The 21,678-nt window shown below is 42.1% G+C and overlaps 2 protein-coding genes and 1 pseudogene across 2 annotated transcripts; 1 reads left to right on the top strand and 2 right to left on the bottom strand.

The window, feature by feature from the left end:
• Positions 1 to 1,389: 1,389 nt before the first annotated feature.
• On the top strand, positions 1,390 to 3,054 carry LOC146583895 (general transcription factor II-I repeat domain-containing protein 2A-like; annotated as a pseudogene).
• Positions 3,055 to 5,211: 2,157 nt separating this feature from the next.
• On the bottom strand, positions 5,212 to 21,597 carry LOC146583893 (uncharacterized). The gene is made up of 2 exons (XM_085268214.1): positions 15,944 to 21,597; positions 5,212 to 5,280 (listed from the first exon to the last, which is right to left on the bottom strand). Exons 1-2 carry the CDS (start codon positions 16,901 to 16,903, stop codon positions 5,212 to 5,214), a joined length of 1,029 nt encoding a protein of 342 aa, XP_085124340.1. The 5' UTR covers positions 16,904 to 21,597.
• On the bottom strand, positions 9,719 to 12,977 carry tlnrd1 (talin rod domain containing 1). Its single transcript, XM_085278821.1, has one exon. It carries the CDS (start codon positions 11,391 to 11,393, stop codon positions 10,329 to 10,331), a length of 1,065 nt encoding a protein of 354 aa, XP_085134947.1. The 5' UTR covers positions 11,394 to 12,977; the 3' UTR covers positions 9,719 to 10,328.
• Positions 21,598 to 21,678: the final 81 nt, after the last annotated feature.

The following is a 21,678-nucleotide window of genomic DNA, read 5'->3' as shown; positions in this document are numbered from 1 at the left end:
GGACTCTCCACCATTTGACCTTAGAACTGAAGAAGCTTCTCGGATGAGAGGTGAAACGTCTTCAAGCAACTTAAAGAAGTCCAGACGCTTTTCTTTGTAAGCTCCTTTGACTACGATGACCTGGATGACTGAGAACCTTCACAGATACATTGTAGATACATACTGAAGACATCAAATATATGAAGCAGGGTATATGGAATTATCTAGCAAAGAAAGATTTGATAAATAACTCTAAATAGATTCCCCAAAGTAGCCATCCTTTGCTTTGTTGACAGCACTGCAAACCCTTGGCCTACTCTCAATAAACCTCATAATGCAGTCACATGAAATGGTTTTCACTTGGTGTGCCTTGTCAGACTTCATTTGTGGAATATCTTGCTCTGTTAATGGGGCTGGAACCATCAGTTGGGTTCTGCAGAAGTCAGGTTTGTACATAGCTGACAGCCCTATCTGACAACTGTTAGCTGATTCTTTATGCCATTATATGAATTCTAAGAGATTTGTTTGGGCCAAGAAACACAAGGAATGGATATTATACCAGTGGAAATCTGTGCTTTGGTCTAATAAGTCCAAATTTGAGATCTTTAAATCCACCCTCTGTCTCTTTGTGCGATGCAGAAAAGGTGAATGGATGGTCTCTACATGGATGGTTCCCATGGAGGAGGAGTTATGGCGGGGGGGGGGGGGGGGGGGGGGGGGGGTGCTTTGCCAGTGACAATGTTGGGGATTTATTCAAAATTGAAGGCAAACTGAACCAGCATGGCTACAGTGACATCCCATCCGCTTTGCGTTTAATTGGACAACCATTTATTTTTCAACAGGACAATGACCCCAAACACACCTCCAGGCTGTGTAAGGGCTATTTGACCAAGAGGGAGAGTGATGGAGTGCTGACCAGATGACCTGGTCTCTACAGTCACCTGAGCTAAACCCAATCAAGATGATTTGAGATGAGACGGGTCGCAGAGTGAAGGGAAAAAAGGGCAACAAGTGCTCAGAACCTCTGGGAACTCCTTCAAGATTGTAGGAAAACCATTTTAGGTGGCTACCTCTCTCATCGAGATAATAACAACAGAGTGGACAACAGTATTAAAAGCAAAGGCTGAAGAATCAAAAATAAAAAATCCTAAATTTTATTTATAAAGCACCTTTCAAGACACCCAAGGACACTGTACAATAGGATAAAACACACAATAGAACAATGACACAATGAAGCACAATAAAACAAAAGCACAAGATAAAATTAACAAACAGTGGGTTCGCAGTGAATATCCAGATTTGAACAGATGGGTTTTGAGTTGAGATTTAAACTGGGGGAGAGAACCAGTGTTTCTTGTATCTGGAGGTAGACACCCTGGGTTAGCTAAAAGGCTAAAAGCTCTGCTTCCCATGGCGGTGAGGCAGAAGGAAGGCACACAAAGCTGGATAGAAGAAGAAGATCGAAGTGAGTGGGCAGAAAAGGTAGTGCTTAACAGGTCAGAAAGGTAAGGAGGAGCGAGGTTATGAAGGGCCTTGAAGGTGAGCAGAAGAAGTTTGTATATTATCGGGAACGTCACTGGGAGCCAGTGACGTTCCCGAAGAACAGGTGATGTGCTGGTAGGAGGGGTTCTGGTGATAATGCGAGCAGCAGAGTTCTGAACCAGTTGAAGCTTATGGAGGGATTTTTGGGGGAGACCATGCAGAAGAGAATTGCAGTAGTCAATACGGGAGGTAACAAGACTGTGGACAAGAATGGACGTAGACTGGGTGGAAAGAGAAGGACGTAATCTTTTAATGTTGCGTATATGGAAATACGCAGGACGGGTGAGACCAGGGCTGGACTGGGACAAAAAATCAGCCCGGGCATTTTGACTAGAGACCGGCCCACCAGGTATTATAGGAAAAACCATAAAGCCTTTGAATGAAAACAAACGCTGTTGTCACAGTGATGGACACTGTCTTGTTGGTATATATGTATCAGTGTAATAAACTTAAACGGCAATGACTTGTTCACAGAGGTAAATGCATGTTTGGACAAATTAGGGCTGAAATGGGACAATCTGGCAGGTGTAACAACAGATGGTTGTCCAAATCTGACTGGGAAACATGTACCGGTAGGACTTTTAAAGAGAATGCAGGATAAAGTGACAGAAATTAATCCTGTGCAGAAATTGACATTTTTGCATTGTATTATACATCAGGAAGTGTGAGATAGTGTTAAAGATAGACCACGTTGTTGATGTTGTAACTAAAACAGTTAACTTCATCAGAGCATTAAATCACAGACAATTTATTGCTCTTTTGGAGGAAAATGAGATGGAACATGGGGACATCAGCTACTACCAGATTCAGGATTTCTGTGTGAAGAAAGGACATGCCGTCCCAGAGCTTTCAGATGAAGATTGTGTGGCAGACCTCGGGTTTGCTGCGGATGTGACTGCACTAATGAACCAACTAAATGTCAAACTGCAGTGCAGGGGACTTTTTGTGCACGAGATGTACAGTGCAGTAAAGGCTTTCATGAGGAAGTTGCAGCTTATCTCAAGCCAAGTGAAGGACAACTTTCTGACCCACTTGCCAACACTAAAGGAGGCTCTTCCAAATGCCAATCACCTCCACAAGTACTCAGCCATGTTAGAAGCACTGCATGCAGAGTTTTCAAGGTGAATTCAAGATTTCAAAGCTCTTGAAAATGAAATGGACATGGTTTCTTCTCCCTTCACCTGCAGTGTGGATAATGCTTCAAGTGATGTTCAGATGGAACTCATTGGCCTGCAGTCTGACACACTTCTGGCAGAGCACTTCAGGTCAGTCTCACTGCTGGACTTTCATTCCTCCCTCAAAGAAGAGAACTTTCCACACCTGAGGAGTCATGCTCAGAGAATTCTAGTCCTCTTTGGATCGACCTCTGTATGTGAACAGACATTCTCGGTGATGAAGTTCAACAAATCCAAACACGGGTCCTCTGTCACTGAGGACCACCTCTCAGCAGTTCTTCGCATAGCCACCTCAGACATTCAGCCAGATTTCAATGCCCTTGTTCAAACCCAGAACAGGCTGGATTATTCTCACTGAAAAGGAGGAAAACATGACACAAGTCATTGCATTGTTGCATTTCTATAAACATCTTGTTTGTTGAGTTAAACATGTTAAAATAAAATGACATTGATTCGGTGGTTGTTTTTGTTTTATTTGGAATATGCACCACAATTTCACATAGCATAGCCCAATATAAATATTTACTTTATTTTATTTTTATTCTTCTGATTACCAGTACCACCTATTCGTAATATATAATTTAGTGAATTTTACAATTTAAGAAAGTTAAGCAGACTTGGGTTCAAGATGTCGTTGATGTGGCCCTCTGACACAACTTGGGTTTCTCATGTGGCCCCTTGTAAAAATTAATTGCCCACCCCTGGTCTAGGATGACACCAAGGCTCTTAACCTGAGGAGAAGGGAAAACTGAGGCGTTATCGATGGTGAGTGAGAAATGGTTTGCCTTCAAAAGGTTGGATTTGGTGCCAGTAAGGAGGATCTCAGTTTTATCCTCATTGAGCTTTAGAAAATTAGAGCTAAACCAGGATTTTAATTCAGATTCTGTAAGGGAAGAAGGTGGGAGAAGGAATCAAGTCTGCAGGAGAGATATAACTGGGCGTCATCATAAAAACAGTGAAAGTGAAGATCAGATTTGCAGAAAATGGTACTTAGAGGGAGGATGTATATTCTGAAGAGAAAAGGGCCTAAGACTGAACCTTGGGGTACACCAGAAGTGACCGGGAATAGACGAGAGCAGAACGATTTCAGGTGAATAAACTGGGAGCGGTCAAGGAGATATGATTGAAACCAGTCTAGGGGTGTGTCAGAGATGCAGAGAGAGGAAAGTCTGCTTAGAAGGACGGAGTGAGAAATGGTGTCGAAGGCTGAGCTCAGATCCAAAAGGACGAGAATGGTGAGAAGACCAGAGTCAGCTCTGATTAGAGGATCATTAGTGACTGTAAGTAAAGCAGTTTCTGTGCTGTGACATGAGCGAAAACCAGACTGAAACCTCTCATAGATGTTATTATTAACCAGGTGTGAATGAAGATTAACTGCAACTATTTTTTCGAGTATTTTAGAGATGAAGGGTAGATTGGAAATCGGACGGAGGTTGTTAAAGTTGTTAGGATCTAAAGAAGGTTTTTTCAGTATAGGAGTGACTGAAGCAGTCTTGAATAAGGAGGGAACGATACTGGTGGTGAGAGAAGAGTGAATGATAGCAGAGATGAGTGCGAGTAAGGAAGAGAGGCAGGATTTCACAAGCCCTGTAGGCATAGGGTCAAGATGACATGTGGCAGGCTTTGATTTACATATAAACTCAGAAATATCAGATAAATCAGGAAGATGAAACGTGGAAAAGGGCTCAAAATAGAGAAAAGGTTCTGGAGAGGAGGTAGACACAAGATTTGAACTGAGATTGCTGGTGGATGTTATGGATTTTTGTAGAGATGACACTATCTTCTGAGTTATTTCACACTTTTTGCTTCCTACAAATTTCCATATGTGTTCATTCATAGTGTTGATGCCTTCAGTGAGAATCTACAATGTAAATAGTCATGAAAATAAAGAAAAACGAGAAGCTGTGTCCAAACCTTTGACTGGTATAGTGTAGTGGTAATACTACTCGTCTTTGAAACTTGAAATCAGCATTACAGACAATCCCTACTGCGAACACGCCGAAACTAACCACCCAATCTACGCCACTACAGCAGTGATCACATAGATTCTTGGCTATAAGATGAACAGCCCCAAGTAGCAGTACACTCCATGGAGAAGGAGACTAGCGGGCAAGTTAGCTCTCCCTATCGGAGGCCCTGGAATCTGCCAAGCAAAGACTCACAGCCTTGGCCAGTGGCTTAAGGAGGCATAACAGGAGATTAAACCAGGTGTACTCCACTGAACCATCCAAGGTGTACTCTCAGTGGTAGGGGAGAATAACCCCACCAAGGTTGGAGATGACACAATACTGGAAGGATGAAACCCACAACAATTCAATTCAATTTCAATATTTTTATACAGCGCCAAATCACAACAACAGTTGCCTCAAGGTGCTTTATATTGTGAGGTAGACCCTACAATAATACATACAAAACAAAAACCAACAATCATTGACCCCCGATGAGCAAGGAATTTGGCAACAGTGGGAAGGAAAAACTCCTGTTTAACAGGAAGAAACCTCCGGCAGAACCAGGCTCAGGGAGGGGCGGGGCCATCTGCTGCAACCAGTTGGAGTGAAAGAAGGAAGACGGGACAAAAGGCAGGCTGTGGAAGAGAGACAGAGATTAATAACAACACAATGCTCAGTGGCAGTGGATGTAAGAGCAGACCACAGCAACCTCCCTGAACAGGACCCAGTAAGTGTCACAGCGACAGACAGCAAAGATGCTCTACAGTCTGAAGAGTTGGACAGCACCAGGCTACATCATGAGTCACACTTGCTGGCTGAAGAAGCTGACCACACTCCATGAGTCCTGATTCCCAAGGATACCACTAACAGGTTTTTTGCCTCTCTGGTGTTCTCTAAAAAATATATATTCTGATAAAGATAATAAAGAAATACTTTTTAATCAAGCAGCAGTATCAAGCATCAAGTCAGTTAGAGTCCTGGGATAATTATCTATCCAGTTAAGTAACAAAGGGGTTTGTTAATCAGTTTCAGCTGCTTTGGTGTTAAAGATATTATTACGTTTTTAAAAAGTAAAAAACAAAAAGAAACATCCTGTCTCAGAGTGACGCTGAAAAACTAGTTTGTCTTTTTATTAATTCTCGGCTGGATGACTGTAATTCATTATTATCAGGATTAGGGCTGCACGATATTAGGAAAACCTGCGATGTGCGATAACTGTGATCAATACTGCGATAACGATATGACTTGCGATAAAATAAATAGCAAAACAAACAAACAAAAAAGAATACATAATTTCCGTTTTACTGCAACAGTTTTATTTAAAGAAAGCTGCTGTATTAGCAGTGTAACAACAAACTGCACTTTAACATTGAAACATTGCCCCATAATAAAAAATTCTGAGGCTTGAATCCTGAAAGACATCCTTTCAGAATTCAAGCTTGCCGAACAACCATCCCTATAATTAGTTTTAAATAAACATAACTTAAATTATTCTGCAAATTATCTCAATGCAGCTGTTCATCATTTTACCTCTCACCAAGTAGTTATGATGCCAGTCAAAACTGGAGAGGAAACTTTACTGTAGTGCTGGTGTAGCTTTCAGCTTGGCTCAGTTCAAACCTGACGGTCCAGCGGCATGGTTCGTACATTTGTGGAATGGCGACATGGGAAAAGTCGCTTCATGAGGGGATGCGGTATCTCCGGTCCACTTTATGTATCAGACTGGTGAAGCCGTCTCTGCTAACTGTAGTTATAGGCATCATGTCTTTGTCAAAAATGTGTAATGGCCTCTGTTATTTCTTTGTAGCGCTTCGACGTTTTCTCATAAGTTGTTCCACTTGAAAAACTCTGATACAGAGACGGCCGTTGCTGCGGCGCTCTTTGTCTAACATTAGCAACATTAGCTAGCCCGGTCTTTCTGGAACTCTTCAAACAGTTCTCTGTGGTTGTGTTGAAGATGATGGTGGAGTCGTGTTTCCTCTGGTGGTTGCCGAGTGTTCGGCAAGTGTTGCAGAGCACCTGTGTTTGGAGAACGTCGTCTTTACCAAATCCAAAGTACCTCCAAATAACCGAGGTGCTATTTTTTTTAGCCACGAGTTCATAGTCAGTAGCGTTCTCGTCATGCGTCTCGCTCTCAGCCATTACAACTGTGACTCGTTGCTGCAGCGTTGTTCGCTCCCCACCTGCGTAGGAGGCGGGCCTCTAATCCATTTGATTGGTTAATGCCGTGAAGGGCTCTATTCGACTGGTCTAATGTGTAAAGGGGGTTCTTTGATTGGCAAATTCTTTAAAGCACGTGTGTAAACATTTTAAGGTACTCCATTATCGCAGTTTACGCTGTCTTTTGCGATGGGCCCATCGCGCAGGCTGATATCGTGATGACAATATATTTTCGATTTATTGTGCAGGCCCAATCAGGATGTCCTATAAAACTCCCGCAAAAGCCTTCAGTTGGTCCAAATTGCTGCAGCAAGGTTACTGACAGGGAGAGCATATTTTCCCACACCGACTTTTCTTCACTGATTCCCTATTGAATCCTTAGTTATACTGCAATAGGACTAGGCTAATTTGGGCTTCCCACAATTCACAATTATTTCTTTTTCACTCATACTTTTTTACTCACTATGTGGTTGCAATCTGCATTTAATCATTATTTAATATTAATCTCTGGCTCACTTCCAGTGTGTCTTTGCTCCTGTCTTCCTCCCCTCACCCAAAACAGCTGAGGCAGATAGCCGCCCCTCCCTGAGTCTAATTCTGCCGAAAGTTTCTTCCTTTTAAAATTGAGTTTTTAAGTCCCACTGCCGCCAAAGTGCTTGTTCATTAGAGGTCTTCTGATTGTTGGGACTTTCTCTGTTGTCTCTGTATTATCGTAGGGTCTTTACCTTACAACATAAAGTGCCTTGAGGCAACTGTTGTTTTTATTTGGTGCTATAAATAAAATTGAATTGAACTGAATTTAATTAAAAGATGAACTAGAGGGGCAATAATTAGACATTTTACAGGTGGAGGCCACTAATAATGCCACGTCAACCAAACCCTCAGACAGTTTTAATTTGTTTGGAATACTAAAAACAAAAAGTTTTATTTCTTGTTATCTATCATCCACCTAGCCCTTACTCAGAAATATTTTCTTAATTCTCAGACTTTTCTAAGGCACATCAACAAATCTACAGCAGAACTGCTGAAAAAGAAGAGGTGTTGAAATGTCCCAGTCAAAGTCAACCTCAACTTGATTGGTATACAATGGTAGAACCTGAACAAATACAATATTAAATGAACCAGACCAAAGTTGTAAAGAGTAATAACCCAAAAATCCTCTACAATGATTTGACAAACTGACAGTTATACAGAAAACAATCACTTGAAGTTATGGTTGGTACAAGTAGTTCCACAAGATATTGAATTATGGTGCAAACTTTGCATTTGAAAAAAAAAAAACGTGTGCCCCTTCACATTATAGCAGGGTGCAAGATGCCAACAGGCAGGGCCATACATGGAAATATCAACTTCCTCGTTGTATACTACCAATTTTCTGTTCTACAGTTTATCTGAATTATTATGTGAACACTGTTAAACAAAGAGTATACAGAAGGCTTACATGTAAATCAGATATGCATAAGCTCCACTGACAAGTTTGACAGCACTGTTTAGAAGTTTGCCACTGTCAGACAAATGTGCCATGATAGAGGCAATCAGGTTTGGAGCCATTAAATTCCAATAAACAATTGAAAACATTAAAACTACAACTGTTTTTTAATTACCATGAGTACTCAAAGTCACTGAAGTTTTTGGTAGTTCCAAGGTAATGGTTTCAACTATTTATTAACCTGTTTTTAAATAAACGTATGTTTTGTGTTATATTATGCAGTTTATCTTCACATAAGTGTGCGAGGACCTACATTTCCCTGCTTCAAAATATCAGCATCTAAGCTGGTTACTAAGTGAAAAGCTATCAGCATGCCTACCCAGGTCATGTTTTTGCTTTGCTGTACAAATGATTACAAATCAAATTACAGATGAACATGTTTTTGTGATTTTTTTTAACTAAAGTTTCATTTTTAGTGGAATTTTGAATTGAATCCCTGACTTTGGTTTCCACTGACCATTATTATGTCATTTTGTTATCAATGTACAGAAATTTGAATATTTAATTCATCGAGATGCCATAAGTATTAGAGCATATCCTTATTTCTTTGAGTGGGTTAGTTTTAGTCACTAAAGCCTTTTCATAATATTTTCTATGAATACCACAAATACCACATTACAGAAGCAGAAATGTCAGAGATAAAACTGATCAGCCTGATTGGAAACCATGAGAGAAAGAGCCCCGAGCACACATGGTGAATATACTCTGGCCTATGGATCACCTGAATCTGAAAACAAATTAAAAAAAGAGAGAAAACTGTAAAAGGAAGCACTGTGTCAAATAATTTAGGGGTGACTGTCTGGAATGAGTCCAATGCATCGCAGAGTTTGACAGATGAGTGAGTGAACATTTGTCATTGATGCTTTCAAAAAGCAGCAACAAACACACAAACTGTTCAATTCAGGCTAAATGAAACATTCATGAATGTTCATTACAGACACCAAAAGGCCTAAAATAGAACAGGTACTAATGAATTCATGAATGTTTGTTCATCAATAGAAAATATGTCTAATGTTTTTTAAGAAAGATGCTGAAATAGCATTAAAGTTAGTTTGCAGTCTCACACAGATAATATTACACAATTACTTAAGTCAGTTTATCTGTCTTTCACATATTAAACCTGCTTTCATTCATTAATGCAGTCAAAGGGTGAATGTTTCATCTTAGTGATTAAAAACGATCTACCTTGAGTGTAGCCATGGTCAGCTTTACCCTCGGGTAAGCAGCATGTCAGTCTCAAAGTACATACTAGCTTGCTCTTGCCTCCTGTTTCATCACTAATGGAGATCATAATGTACAGACTGAGAAGCTGCAGTCTACAGCTCTCACAGAGATAGCTTGCACAAAAAAGTAACCGAAAATGTTTGGGTTTTTTAGATTAAGTGAATAGCCGGATTTTCAAAAACATTTTAGCCACAACAGCATATAAGAAACATTTTTAATAGATGAAATAAATACTCCATTACATGCATGGTCAAAACACTTGAAAATAATATGGGGAAGTCTGGTAGATAGTGTAAACCCTAGGGCACACACTCACAGCAGCTTTAAAAAAATTCACACACACTGAAAAAAAAATAAAAGCATCTTGACACTCGGCTCACTCTTTCCAATCTCACAAAGCCCATATAATGGAGCAGGTCAGCCAACTATAGGTTCATACTGCGAGGCTACATCCATCATCGAGGCTGGTGTTTTCACTGCAACTGAAAACTGAGGTAAACTTTTCAGGTCTGAAAGCTGCTGTCTGTTGGTGAAAGCACATTGTCTGCTGAGCCCAGTTCATACCCAGAGTGGGTGAAGTGGTCCGTTTTGAGCATGGTTTAAGTTAAGTTACATCCAGCGCAACCTCAAAAACCCTGCAGTGGTTGTTTTAGTGCTTTTCTGCATTCTACACACAAATTTTAACCACAAGAACAGGCCCACACAGTGTTCTTCGGATGTTACTCTACACCTGATGAATAGGGATTAACCCAAAGTGAGTCTCTTTGGTACATGAAACAAGACACTGAACCTACATAGCCCCTTCCTAAACTAATTCACAGAATGGGAGTTGACTGGTGGCAGAGTCCTTGGAGAGGAGCGCTCTCTGAGTGCCTGAGTAAGCAGAGTGCAACCATCGGACACGGCGCACGCCGAGTTACGCAGACGCTCACGGTAGTCTGCCATTTTGGAGCTGCTCTCGGGATGCTGGGCAACATCCCTGAGGCCCTGAGTGAGAAGGACACAGGCAGAAACCACACTCATGGCCCCACCTAACACTGCCGTTTGCACCCCCTTTCCTTCGGCAGAGATGCTCGCAGCTCTTCCCAGGAACTGTGGCTCTGTAGCAAACCCAACAAGGGCGCCGACAGCCTGGACGAGAGCAGCACTGAAGAGGATGCATCGATTCCTGGTCAGCTCACTGGGCTGGGTTTTCACCTCCTTCACACACGCCAGGAAGGCTGTGCCACTTGTGCTCATGCTCTTGACGCTCAGCTTGAACTGCTCTTTTGCAAAGCGATCCCTGGACCTCTCGCTGGCCAGTGATGAGATGTCCGTTAGAGTCTTGAGGTTGGTGGAGATGTTCTGAGAGAGCTCGAGGAGGAGCTGTGGGGTGAGGTCTTGCAGGTGAGTGACTCGGAAAACGCTGCAGCTCTGTTCTACTTCATGTCGACAGCGGGTCACCTTGTAGCGATCCACCAGACCCGGAAGGCATTGTTGAGAGCCAGGCGTCTCCACAGATGCCAGGTAGGCAGCATGAGCTGAGCACTCAGTCAAAGACACCACAAGGTTAGTCATCTCCAGGAGGCGGTCCCCTACTTCCGTGAAGCGACCCATGTTGAGCTGGCTCTGGATGTCATGGGTGAGAATGGAGAGCTCTTTAGTGCGGGCAATGACCGTGTCACGGCACTGGTCGAAGGTGTCAGCCACAGCCACACCTTCAGATGTCATGACAGGCCTGGTCTCACTGGACAGCAGGAGGAGGTCAGCCACGAGCTGCATCTTGCCCTTACATGTGTCACAGATGAAGGAGAGCCGCTTCCTCTGCTGCAAACTGCCACCGGGTGTGCTGGTTGATCCCTCACTTGCTGATTTGCCAGAGCCACCACTAGCCATAATAATGAAGGGAGTCAGAGGAAGGGGGAGAGGGTCAAATGGCTCTTATATAAGGGTTCAGATATCTCGTTTTCTGCTGCTACAATGCATTTTACTGTTTAAGACACTTCTCAAATAAAACTAAACTTTTAAATAAGAACTGGCCAAACAGTCTTCCTTAAGTTCCTTCAGAGTTTAGGTTATTAATTGTAAATTACATGTTAAAACACAAGACACGTACGCTCAGTGTAAACATGCGGAAAGAGCAAAACTCAATTACTACATTTACCCCAAATAGTTAACGCATATGTGTCTGTATAAAAGCCTTAAGAATAGGAGTACATGTGAATATATTCTCAGCATTATCTGCCGTAGTTTGTTAGTAAATCTATTACACAAAACACCCAAGAAAAAGCCCTACAACTTTAAAGTAATCAGTGTAACAAGATATACGCTCTTATTTGGAAATGTTAACTTAAATGCCCTGAACAACATAGTCACTATTCTAAGTATAGTCCCAGATTGTTGTGGAGAAAAGGAATTCACAGGCTTCTAAATTAAAAAATACAAACAAAACACACAAACAGCAGTGCCACCAAGGTGCCTTCTAAACGGGAAAGTACACACTGACAAGCCCCTTGTCATCAAGAACATTCCCAAAGTGAATCTCTGCTGATCAGCAAACGTCAAATTTTTTTTTTTCTTTCAAAGAAGACGTCACCTCAGCAATGAACGGGTGCCTTTTGAGTTTTCTCTCTTTCTCGCTCTCTCTGTTTTTTAACTTCAGGATATCATTTTGTGGCCATTCGCGTCACAGCAAATAGCCAGAAAAAGCACCGAGATCTTGGCCGACTTGTTCCCACCGAGTGTGGCGTTCTCATGCTGGTTACAATCGGGGAACCACCCGGCAAGCTGTTCTGGTCAGTGGAAGGACTGGAGTTATCCTCCAACACCATCATTTCACGGGTCCTCCCGAGTAAAATTCACCGAAAATGCCACTGTCCAGGAAGAAGAAGCCTCTCAGTCCACTTTCAACCTCTTCTTTTTCAATCCGAGCGCTGGGTTATAAGATAGCGACTGCTCCGGTCCTCTCGACTCCATATGCATCGTCCGTCAGTCCGCCCTCCACGTCCTCCTCCGCGTCTTAACTCGGGACTCGAGAGTGTGTAGCCCCGCATATCCTCTGTGTGCGCTCACTTTTCATATCCATACCAGCCAGTGTTCTCTGAACATATAAATCACTTGTTTTGTAGGTCCACGACACCGAATCCAAACAGCGCAGCAACAAGAAGTGGCCGTTATTCCCAGCGACTGAAAGTAGAGCTGCGCGCTCCCACTACAGTACTATCAGGAAGCAAGGAGGGTGTGGTCGCTTCTGAACGGCTGCTGGACTGAGCAAACTTGTAGCAACGGAACAATACCGGCAGTCCTCCGCGGTTAAGTAATTTAGCACCGTTTATATTTACTAACCTAATGTAGTTTAACATTAACGGAGTCGCGAAAAAAGTTCGTAGTTATACAGTGACCACAGAGTTCCGCGACCTGTTTTACTCTCAGGACTGGCGACTGCTGCCCTGCCATAAGACACCCCTATAAAGTCAAGTGAGGCGCTAGCGCTAGCATAGCGAGCTTCCGAGACCGGAAGCCTTTTATTAAACAAATAAAAGCACAGCTTTTATGCAACAGCATGCAGCCATGACGGCGAGGCCATGGCGTTTGCACTTGTATGGGATAAATAGCTGATTATTTCCTTTAAAAAAAAAGATGCTTCTTTTATTTTAGTTAAATTACATGTTTTAAGTTGGTTTCAATCAGTGAGTGATTTTAGTTATTTCAATTTATTTCAAGTTATTTTCAATTTTGTATTTAGCATCATTCATCCTAAACACTGAAACTCCTCTGTTGACGCATATTGCTGATTAGTAGAAAGAGGCATTTCACATCTGTTTAATCATAAAAGACAATTGAAAATAAAACATAGCCTCACCAAGGCACAGCAAACTGCACTGAACATATGACAAAAGGCTAATTTCATCATAATGACAAATGCAGACAAACTTTGCTGGGATAGAGAAGGCTCTAAACAAGACGTTTTGAGAAAAATGAACAACATAACTTTTTTAAAAATCAACGATTACAAGGAAACTTTACTGTAAAATTAAGACAGCCTCTGTTGAGGTGCATCGGCCTGTACCTCAACAGCTACAGGCCGATGTCAGAGCCACTGGCCTGTAGCTGTGGAGAGCATCCTCACACAGAACATGACATCGTGGTTTGGGAACAGCTGTGTGAAGGACCAAAAAGCTCTCCAGAGAGTGATCCGTACAGCAGAACGCTGCTGCAGGATTGCTCTCCCCCCGCTTCAGGACACCTACACCAGGAGATGCCGGACTAGAGCAGATACTGAAGGACCCGTCCCATCCTGGCAACAAACTGTTCCAACTTCTGCAATCTGGTAGAAGGTTCCGCATCTTCCGGGCAAGGACAGAGAGACTCAAGAGGAGCTTCTATCCCCAAGCCATCCGTGCCCTAAACACACACACCCGCCCTCTCACATCATCTATAATTGACTGAGACAGGACTCTTCCAGACACTAAACCAAGGAACAATGTACATTTCAATTCCTTTAATTTTAAATATGTTTATATTGTCTATCCTGTAAAATAGTCAGATGTCTATTCATATTAATGTACAGAATTCACCTGCCTGCTGCTACTACTGCACATTCACCCAGTGTATATACTATATGTATGTATATATATATATATATTAGGGGTGCAACGATATTCGTATCGATATTGAACCGTTCGATACAGTGCTTTCGGTTCGGTACGCATATGTATCGAACAATACAAAATTTGTAATTTATTTTATCAACTTTCCTTCTGACGATGCTGTCTGTGTTGAGCGCTCAGTGAATCTGCGTTCGACTACTCCGCCTAGGCTGCACTGTCGAGCGCAGATCCACTGAGCGGTCAACACAGACAGCATAGTCAGAAGGAAGAGCGCAGGGCAAGCTAGCAAGACAGAAGTTAAGCTCTCCTTGCAACATTCAGATCTGGCGTTTGGAATTATTTTGGTTTTCATGTGACGTATGACCCTGAAGGTAAGCGAGTCATGGACTAAAGTAAAACAGTATGTTGGATGTGCCATGCAATGCTCAATTACATGGGTGGGAACTAGTGTGTTAGCGCAGTTAGCTCGTTAACGTGTTGGCCGTCTAGCCCCATGCACGGGGCGATCGGCGGTAGCTCGTTAACGGAGATTTGCCGTGTTGTGGTGTTAAGGTCATTTCAACGAGATCAACCTGAAAGCACTAGTGGGAACACAACGAATATGACTGCACATTTACACCGACATCATCCTAGTGCAAAGACAAAAACAACAAGCATGCTACTAACTTTAGCCGAGTCATTTAGACAGCTGTTAGCACATGATTCTCCTTATGCTGCTGAGAATATAGCCCAGAAGAAGCGGATAGTATAGCTTTTATTTTGGAAAGAGACATTTCTCTGTAATAAACTCTCTTTTCCAAAGATGAGTGATTCCTCAATCAGATACAGGGCTCGCAATATCGCTAGCCCGACGTCCCGGAGCTAGCGATTTTTTCAGTCGGGCTACAAAAATCTATCTCTGCCCTGCCCGTCGGGCTATTGTAGGAAAAATATATGTCAATGCTTTTGCATTCTTTCAGAAATGTAGCTGGGTAATTATGTCATTGGCATCGGTGAGCCACTGTCAATATGTGACATATTGAAGTCGCGTTTGAATTTGCGCTTGTTTTTTTGCTTTCACTTTGCAATTGTGCGAACTGTGTATAGAGAGCGACAGCACTGATCTGTGAGTGATGATAATTTGTGCACCAATTCCTCTGACATCGTCTTATTAATCGTTAGCTTACTATGCAAACATGACAAGTGAAATCTCCCGCAGCTTAAACATGTGAGAGGTTGATCGCGCAGAGAATCGCTGAGCTTATGTGAGTGCGTGTAAAAGCAGCAGGATATATATTTTAGTTCTGCTGAGCCAAATAAGACAGGTCAGGGTGAAGAAGTGACAGCCAAAGAAAAGCTTACCACAAAACGGAGAAGTTATGACAAATCAGACTATAAGGCAAAAAGAAAGTGCAGCTTTATGGTTTCATGGACAAAATTATTTCTGTGGCTGCAATATGACGAGCTAAATAACCAGGGCTGCACATAAGTGGTCCGCAGGTGCGCATTCACTGTCAAAATAAAAAACACGCACAAGGGTTAGGGTTAAATTTAAAAACTGTACTTTTGAGTTAAAATATATATTTATAATTTTAATAAATGACAAATTAAAAAGGCATGAACATTTTTTTGTATCGAAAAAATATCGAACCGTGACACCAAAGTATCGAACCGAACCGAACCGTGAATTTTGTGTATCGTTGCACCCCTAATATATATATATATATATATATATATATATATATATATATATATATATATAAAATGTTCTTCCTCTACCCCCCCCAATTTTTTGCACATGTCGAGGAGCGTGTCAGGCTACATTTCACTGTGACATGCATGTGACAAATAAAGAACCTTGAGGTCCTTGGGGCGTGAAGTCTTTGGCACTGGTACAACACAGGAGGTTTTCCAGAGCTGTGGGACTCTCCCCAGCCTCAGACTCAGGTTGAAGAGGTGCTCCATCACCCCACACAGTTGGTCTGCGCAGGACCTGACGACCCTTGCGCTGATGCCATCTGGGCCCGCTGCCTTCTTGGCTTTAATCCTCCTCAGTTCCCTCCTAACCTGGGTGGTTGAGAGGGACAGGCTGGAGCCTTGTGTTGATTGTGTATTGGATGCTGTTGTCGGGGGTGGGGAGGAGTAAACAGGGTGATTAGAGGAGGTGTAAAGTCTCTGAGGTGTCAGAGGTGGAGCAGCAGCAGTGGGGGTGGGTGAGTCTGCAGCCGGTGTTGGAGACCGTCTCATGGATGAATCAAATCTGTTGAAGAAATGATTCAGTTCATTTGCCCACCTCACATCCCTCCCAGGCAGAGAGTTCTGATGTTTGTGGCCAGAGATGGTTCTGAGGCCTCTCCAGACTTCACCAACGTTGTTTTGCTGAAGCTGGTTCTCCATCTTCTGCCTGTAGCTGTCCTTCCCATTCCTTATCAGTCCCCTCAGCTCTCTCTGCACCCTTTTCAACTCCTCTTTGTCTCCAGATTTGAAGGCCCTCCTCTTCTGCTTCAGGACAGCTTTAATTTCTGGGGTAATCCAAGGTTTGTTGTTGGAGAAACACCGCACAGTCCTAGTAGGTGCGGTGTTATCCACACAGAAATCAATATAGTCAGTAATGCATGTAGTAAGGCTGTCGATGGCCTCCCCGTGGTCGTCACAGATCACCTCCCACACAGTCGACTCAAAACAATCCTTAAGAGCCTCCTCGCTCTCCTCCGACCATCTCTGCACTGTGTCGGTGGCTCCCTGCGCACTAATGTCCTGTCTGGCTGCTTTTGCAATCAGAATTTTGATCTGAATGCATTGTGGTGCCAAATACATTTTTCTTTTGCAAGAACAGCTATGTAGAATCTCTATAGGCTCCTCTTGTTCATGTGAATATTTTATCTGTTTATTTATTAATTTTTATTTGTGTTATTTCAGTTATTACAATATATGTGATATAGTATGACGATGTCTAAGGCAAGACAGGCAAGAGAGAAAAAGGAGGAGATGGGGGATAGACTAAAAGGATGGAGTACAAATAGAAATGCACAAAGTATTGCTAACTCCTGCACCTGTAAGTGACAAAAATCCAAAAACCATACAGCACCTGGAACACAAAACCTTGGATCACAAAAATGTAAAAATACATAAATCAACAATCTTCTTACCGTGTGTGCGTGTGAGAGAATAAGTGAGTGTATGTTTGTGTGAGAATGAATTCATAATAAAGGTGGGAAGCTGCAGCTCACACCGGTAACGGGTAACTGAGGGAGGAGGCCACACCAGTACATCCAGCCACGCACCCCGGGACCAACAAGCAGCCAAGGAGGGGCAAAAGAGTCCAACGTGGAGCGGTGACCATGTCCCAACGGGACCAAGGTCCAGCAAGCATCACACCCAGGCTTGCACACAAACAAGCCATTTGCTCACTTACTCACTCATTAGACACCCATTAGAGCACTTTGCCCTCGGACTGCGGCCTTACTTGTGGTTCCATGAATTTTATTTTTTAAATTTAATTTATTTTTTGCCTCTCCAGCACTGTAACAATCACAATTATTGTCTGATGGCCAAGAAAAATGCCAGACTGATTTATTTTTCCGAGTGGACCATTATGGCTTTGCCATACTGGAAGTGAGGACACACAAGGAACGCAGCTGACACGAATAACCATAACGAGGCAGGGGAAGCAAGACTGAACAGAATGAACATGAAAACACAAGAGCTTCACAATAAAACAGGAAGCATGATGCAGGAGTGGAGCAGAGGCTGACAAGAGGGAGCGAGGGTACACGAGGGAAAGAGCAGACACGACAGGCTGGGGAAACATGGATAAACCACAAGAAGGCAAAACAAGACAAAGTAAATGGCCTGTATTTGTATAGCGCTTTACTAGTCCCTAAGGACCCCAAAGCGCTTTACACAACCTGTCATACACACATTCACACACTGGGGATGGCAGCTACATTGTAGCACACCATTGTTTTTCTTGTGACATTACCAATAGATTTGATGTGTCACATGACCCTCTTCCTATTGAGAAAACAAAAGTTGTATCCAAGATGGCCGACTTCTAAATGGCCACCATGGTCACCACCCATCTTGAGGAGTTTGCCCCCTCACATATACTAATGTGCCACAAACAGGACTTTAATATCACCAACCATTCCCATGTTATTACGCTGTATCCATATAAATGGTCCACCCTGTAGTTTGGAGCCCAAAGCAGGGTTCAGACGTCATCACCTAAAGACTGGATATCCCAACTGCTTTGACTGTTTTAATGCAGTACAGTTGTTTATTTTACTTTACTTTAATGTCGGTCATATGGGTGGTACTTTAAGAGCCATATATTTTATGTTGTTGTTTTTTGTTTATGTAGCTTTAACTGGTTAGTAAGGAATTTTCCAGATTTAGTACCACATACAACGTTGTCCTAACGCAACCTTTGCATCAGAAATTTTGTTCTCTGGTTAAATATTTCATTTAATTCTAGTTATCGTTTTCTCAGGTTGTTGATTACATGTTCTTGTGTGGCAGCATAGGCAGATTCCAATTATCTTTTGTTCTAGTTCTGATACATTTTTTTTCACATTTTACATCCGTTCTCAAAGTGGTTAACAAAGTGTTAACCATTCTAGAGGGGATGGTGAACTAATATCATCTGAAGACTTTTGTGGTTTTAAAAGGGGATTTATGTGGTCTGAGCCCCATTCTGTTAATGCTGTGAGATAAATTCTTTTTGTGTGTGTGTGTTACGACTTTGAGCCCTTCTAATGTAAACCTATAGTTCATCATAGGCTCATCATCATCACATTCTTATGTAGCGCTTTCCTACTCTCCTGGAGTACTCAAAGCGCTCTATACAACACGCCGCATTTACCCCATACATACAAGCAATATTATCTATACGGTAAGTGCTTTTCTAACTATCATTCATATGCATTCATACTTCGATGGATGCATCGGAGAGCAAGTCGGGATTAGTATCTTGCCCAAGGATATTTGGCATGCAAACTGGGGGACCCAGCGATCGAATCACCAACCTTCCAATCAGCATCTGACCTGCTCTACCTCCTGATCTACAGCCACCCTGCAAATACATAACTTCATATATACCCAACCACTAATGGGTTTCATGATGAAGAGATTATCAGTGTTATTCGCCTCACCTCTAAGTAATCATAATGATGTTCGTGATCTGCATGTAAAAGACAATACTATTCCCTAAAAGAATTAAAAACTGCCCAGAAGCTGCCTTGGCAGAGGTTTGCACTCCCAATACTTATTGTTCCATTTACAGCCATCCTATCTCCTTATTTCTTGTGTGTTGTATGAGAGAAATGCAGACTTCCCTATTACAACAGGGTCACTACTTTCACTGGTCTACCTGGAGGAAAACATGTTTCCTTATAAAGAGAAAAGGGCAGCATGCAGATTGTATGGAGGCTGTTTATTCTGAATGATTCTGAATTACTAACATACACAATGTGATAAGAATAAAGTAGATTCATATTTCAGAATACACATGAAATACAAATCTATCTCCTAAATCTGACAGTATTTTTTGTGCAAACCTATTTTCTTGCATAGGATGAGAAAATTTCCATGCAAGTAGTGGTAATGTTACTCTATTTTCTAATTCTCAAAAACATACATCCAAGAATTAAGAATTGTGTAAACAGAAGACTTAAGTTCCTTTCTGCAACTGTCAACTATTTGTCACCAGAGAAATCCAGAGAACAAATTATATAATTAATAAAGTGGTCGGCTTCTGTAGCTGCAAGAAAAGCCCAGACCATCAACTTTCCCTTATCATATTTGGCAGCTGGTATGGAGTTTGCGCTGACATCCAGTGTTTGACCAAATCTATGATCTGACCTTGGAGTGAACTTCCCAGAATGTCCACTCCTGGGAAGATTGCGGCTTAGTGTTCACACATACCTAAAAATCCTCCCAATCAGCAAAGGGTCAAATCTTCTCTTACAATGGTGGTCACATCAAGTGCATTTGATTAGCAAGACCTTTGATTAACTGCTACTCAGTCTAGTCTAATGCCTATTCAAGGTACTTAAGTTTTTCAGAGAACTTTATGCAGTCCTGTGAAAAGTCTCTTTTGATATGACTATATAGTTTAAATGATGATAAAAATCCTTTATAAAAGCCATCCAAACCTACCTGACCGTATGTGAAAAAAAGTTATACCAAGCTGGTATAAAGTGAACCTCAATCTTTATAAGCTTATTGGTATGGCTCTCGACAACAGTCCTATGACTATGTCCACACATGCACAGGGATTCTTCAGAGTTTATTTTGAAAAACCTCAGTTCACATCGAAATGCAAAAACCAAACCCAAACACTGTCAAAAGCAGCTCACAAACATGGTGCAAATTGACCAAAACAAGTAAATGTGCACACTTTTGACATTGTGTGGCAAAATCTTAGTTTTCCCTGTCCACGTCTAAACACAGGATAGTGTTTTCGAACATCTTTACCCTGGCAGCTCCTTCTCCATCAATTGAAGCACCTCATTTTTAATCCAAAACTCCGTTTACATGTGGATATAAATGTTTGTATCTACATTTACCAAAATACCTGTGTGCATGTGGACATGGCCACAGTTTCTCACGCAGTCCCTTGAGAAAATTACAGTGGAACCCCAACTTACGAAATTAATTCGTTCCCGAGGGTCTTTCGTAAGTCGAAAGTTTTCCTAAGTCGAAGCACCCATCGCGCCTTTTGACTGAGGCGATGCTGAACGACAGGCTATAGGCTAATTGCTAACTAGAACAACAAAACGTCGTTCAAGTGGAACAGCGAAGCTCAAGTACAGAAGCCAAGGGGTTGTCACATGATTCGGAAGGAATTGTGGGCATTGTAGGCTCAGCCAATCAGAGCCAGCGGATTTCGTTACTCGGGCATTTTGCTGCAACACGGTCAAAAATGTTGCCGTTCAGTGCCTTTGTAACTTGACTTTTTCGTGAAACGGGGTATTCGTAAGTCGGGGTTCCACTGAAATTGTATAGAGGAACATTGGTGCTGCATATTAACCTACTAAGACCCAAACTCTTTCATGGCATGCATTTTCAATTTCTATTTTGCTATTTGGGCTGATTGGAACCTGATGAATGTAAAAACAAAGAATTACGTGATTTTAAAAAAAAATTTTTTTTACCTGATTTTTGTTTTGGAGAAAAATGAGACTTGCTTTAAATTTGATAGAACAGTTACAGTATAATGTCCTCGTAAGTGGATGTCAGGCCCTTATAGAGCAAGATTTTGTATTTTGGTCTAGACAACCCAAAATATGACGTCCACATATATGGACGCCAGGTCCTAGGAGGTCGATTAGAAGTTCCCAAGACGAAGGTAGTCGAGAAGGTCCCAAAAGTCTTAGATCCTGAGGGACTTCCAGACAGACAGTTTTATACTTGGCACCAGCAGATTACAGGCACATCATCAGATATCTCTGTTCAGAAGAGTGCAGCAGCAGCAGGAACATTTAAGATTCTGAACAAACTGACTGTCATTCAACAACCAGAGGAGTCAGTGCCCCCCCAACTGCCTCTCAACTGCATGTGCCAATGGCTCTGCACATATAAGTGCCACA

Source organism: Mchenga conophoros, linkage group LG1 (assembly GCF_057382185.1).
Source record: "Mchenga conophoros isolate Kocher_MC1m ecotype Shallow Benthic linkage group LG1, M_conophoros_male_GT1.1, whole genome shotgun sequence".
NCBI classification, from domain to species: domain Eukaryota; kingdom Metazoa; phylum Chordata; class Actinopteri; order Cichliformes; family Cichlidae; genus Mchenga; species Mchenga conophoros.
The sequence above is the reverse complement of the archived record's forward strand: the minus strand, read 5'-3'. Positions and strand labels throughout refer to the sequence as shown.

Bases quoted from the DNA above. Each gene is read 5' to 3' on its own strand.
- LOC146583893 (XM_085268214.1), bottom strand. From the start codon at position 16,903: ATGTATTTGGCACCACAATGCATTCAGATCAAAATTCTGATTGCAAAA. The intron at 5,281-15,943 runs GTTCTTTATTTG...TCTCTTCCACAG, and splicing joins CACGCCCCAAGGACCTCAAG to CCTGCCTTTTGTCCCGTCTT.
- tlnrd1 (XM_085278821.1), bottom strand. From the start codon at position 11,393: ATGGCTAGTGGTGGCTCTGGCAAATCAGCAAGTGAGGGATCAACCAGC.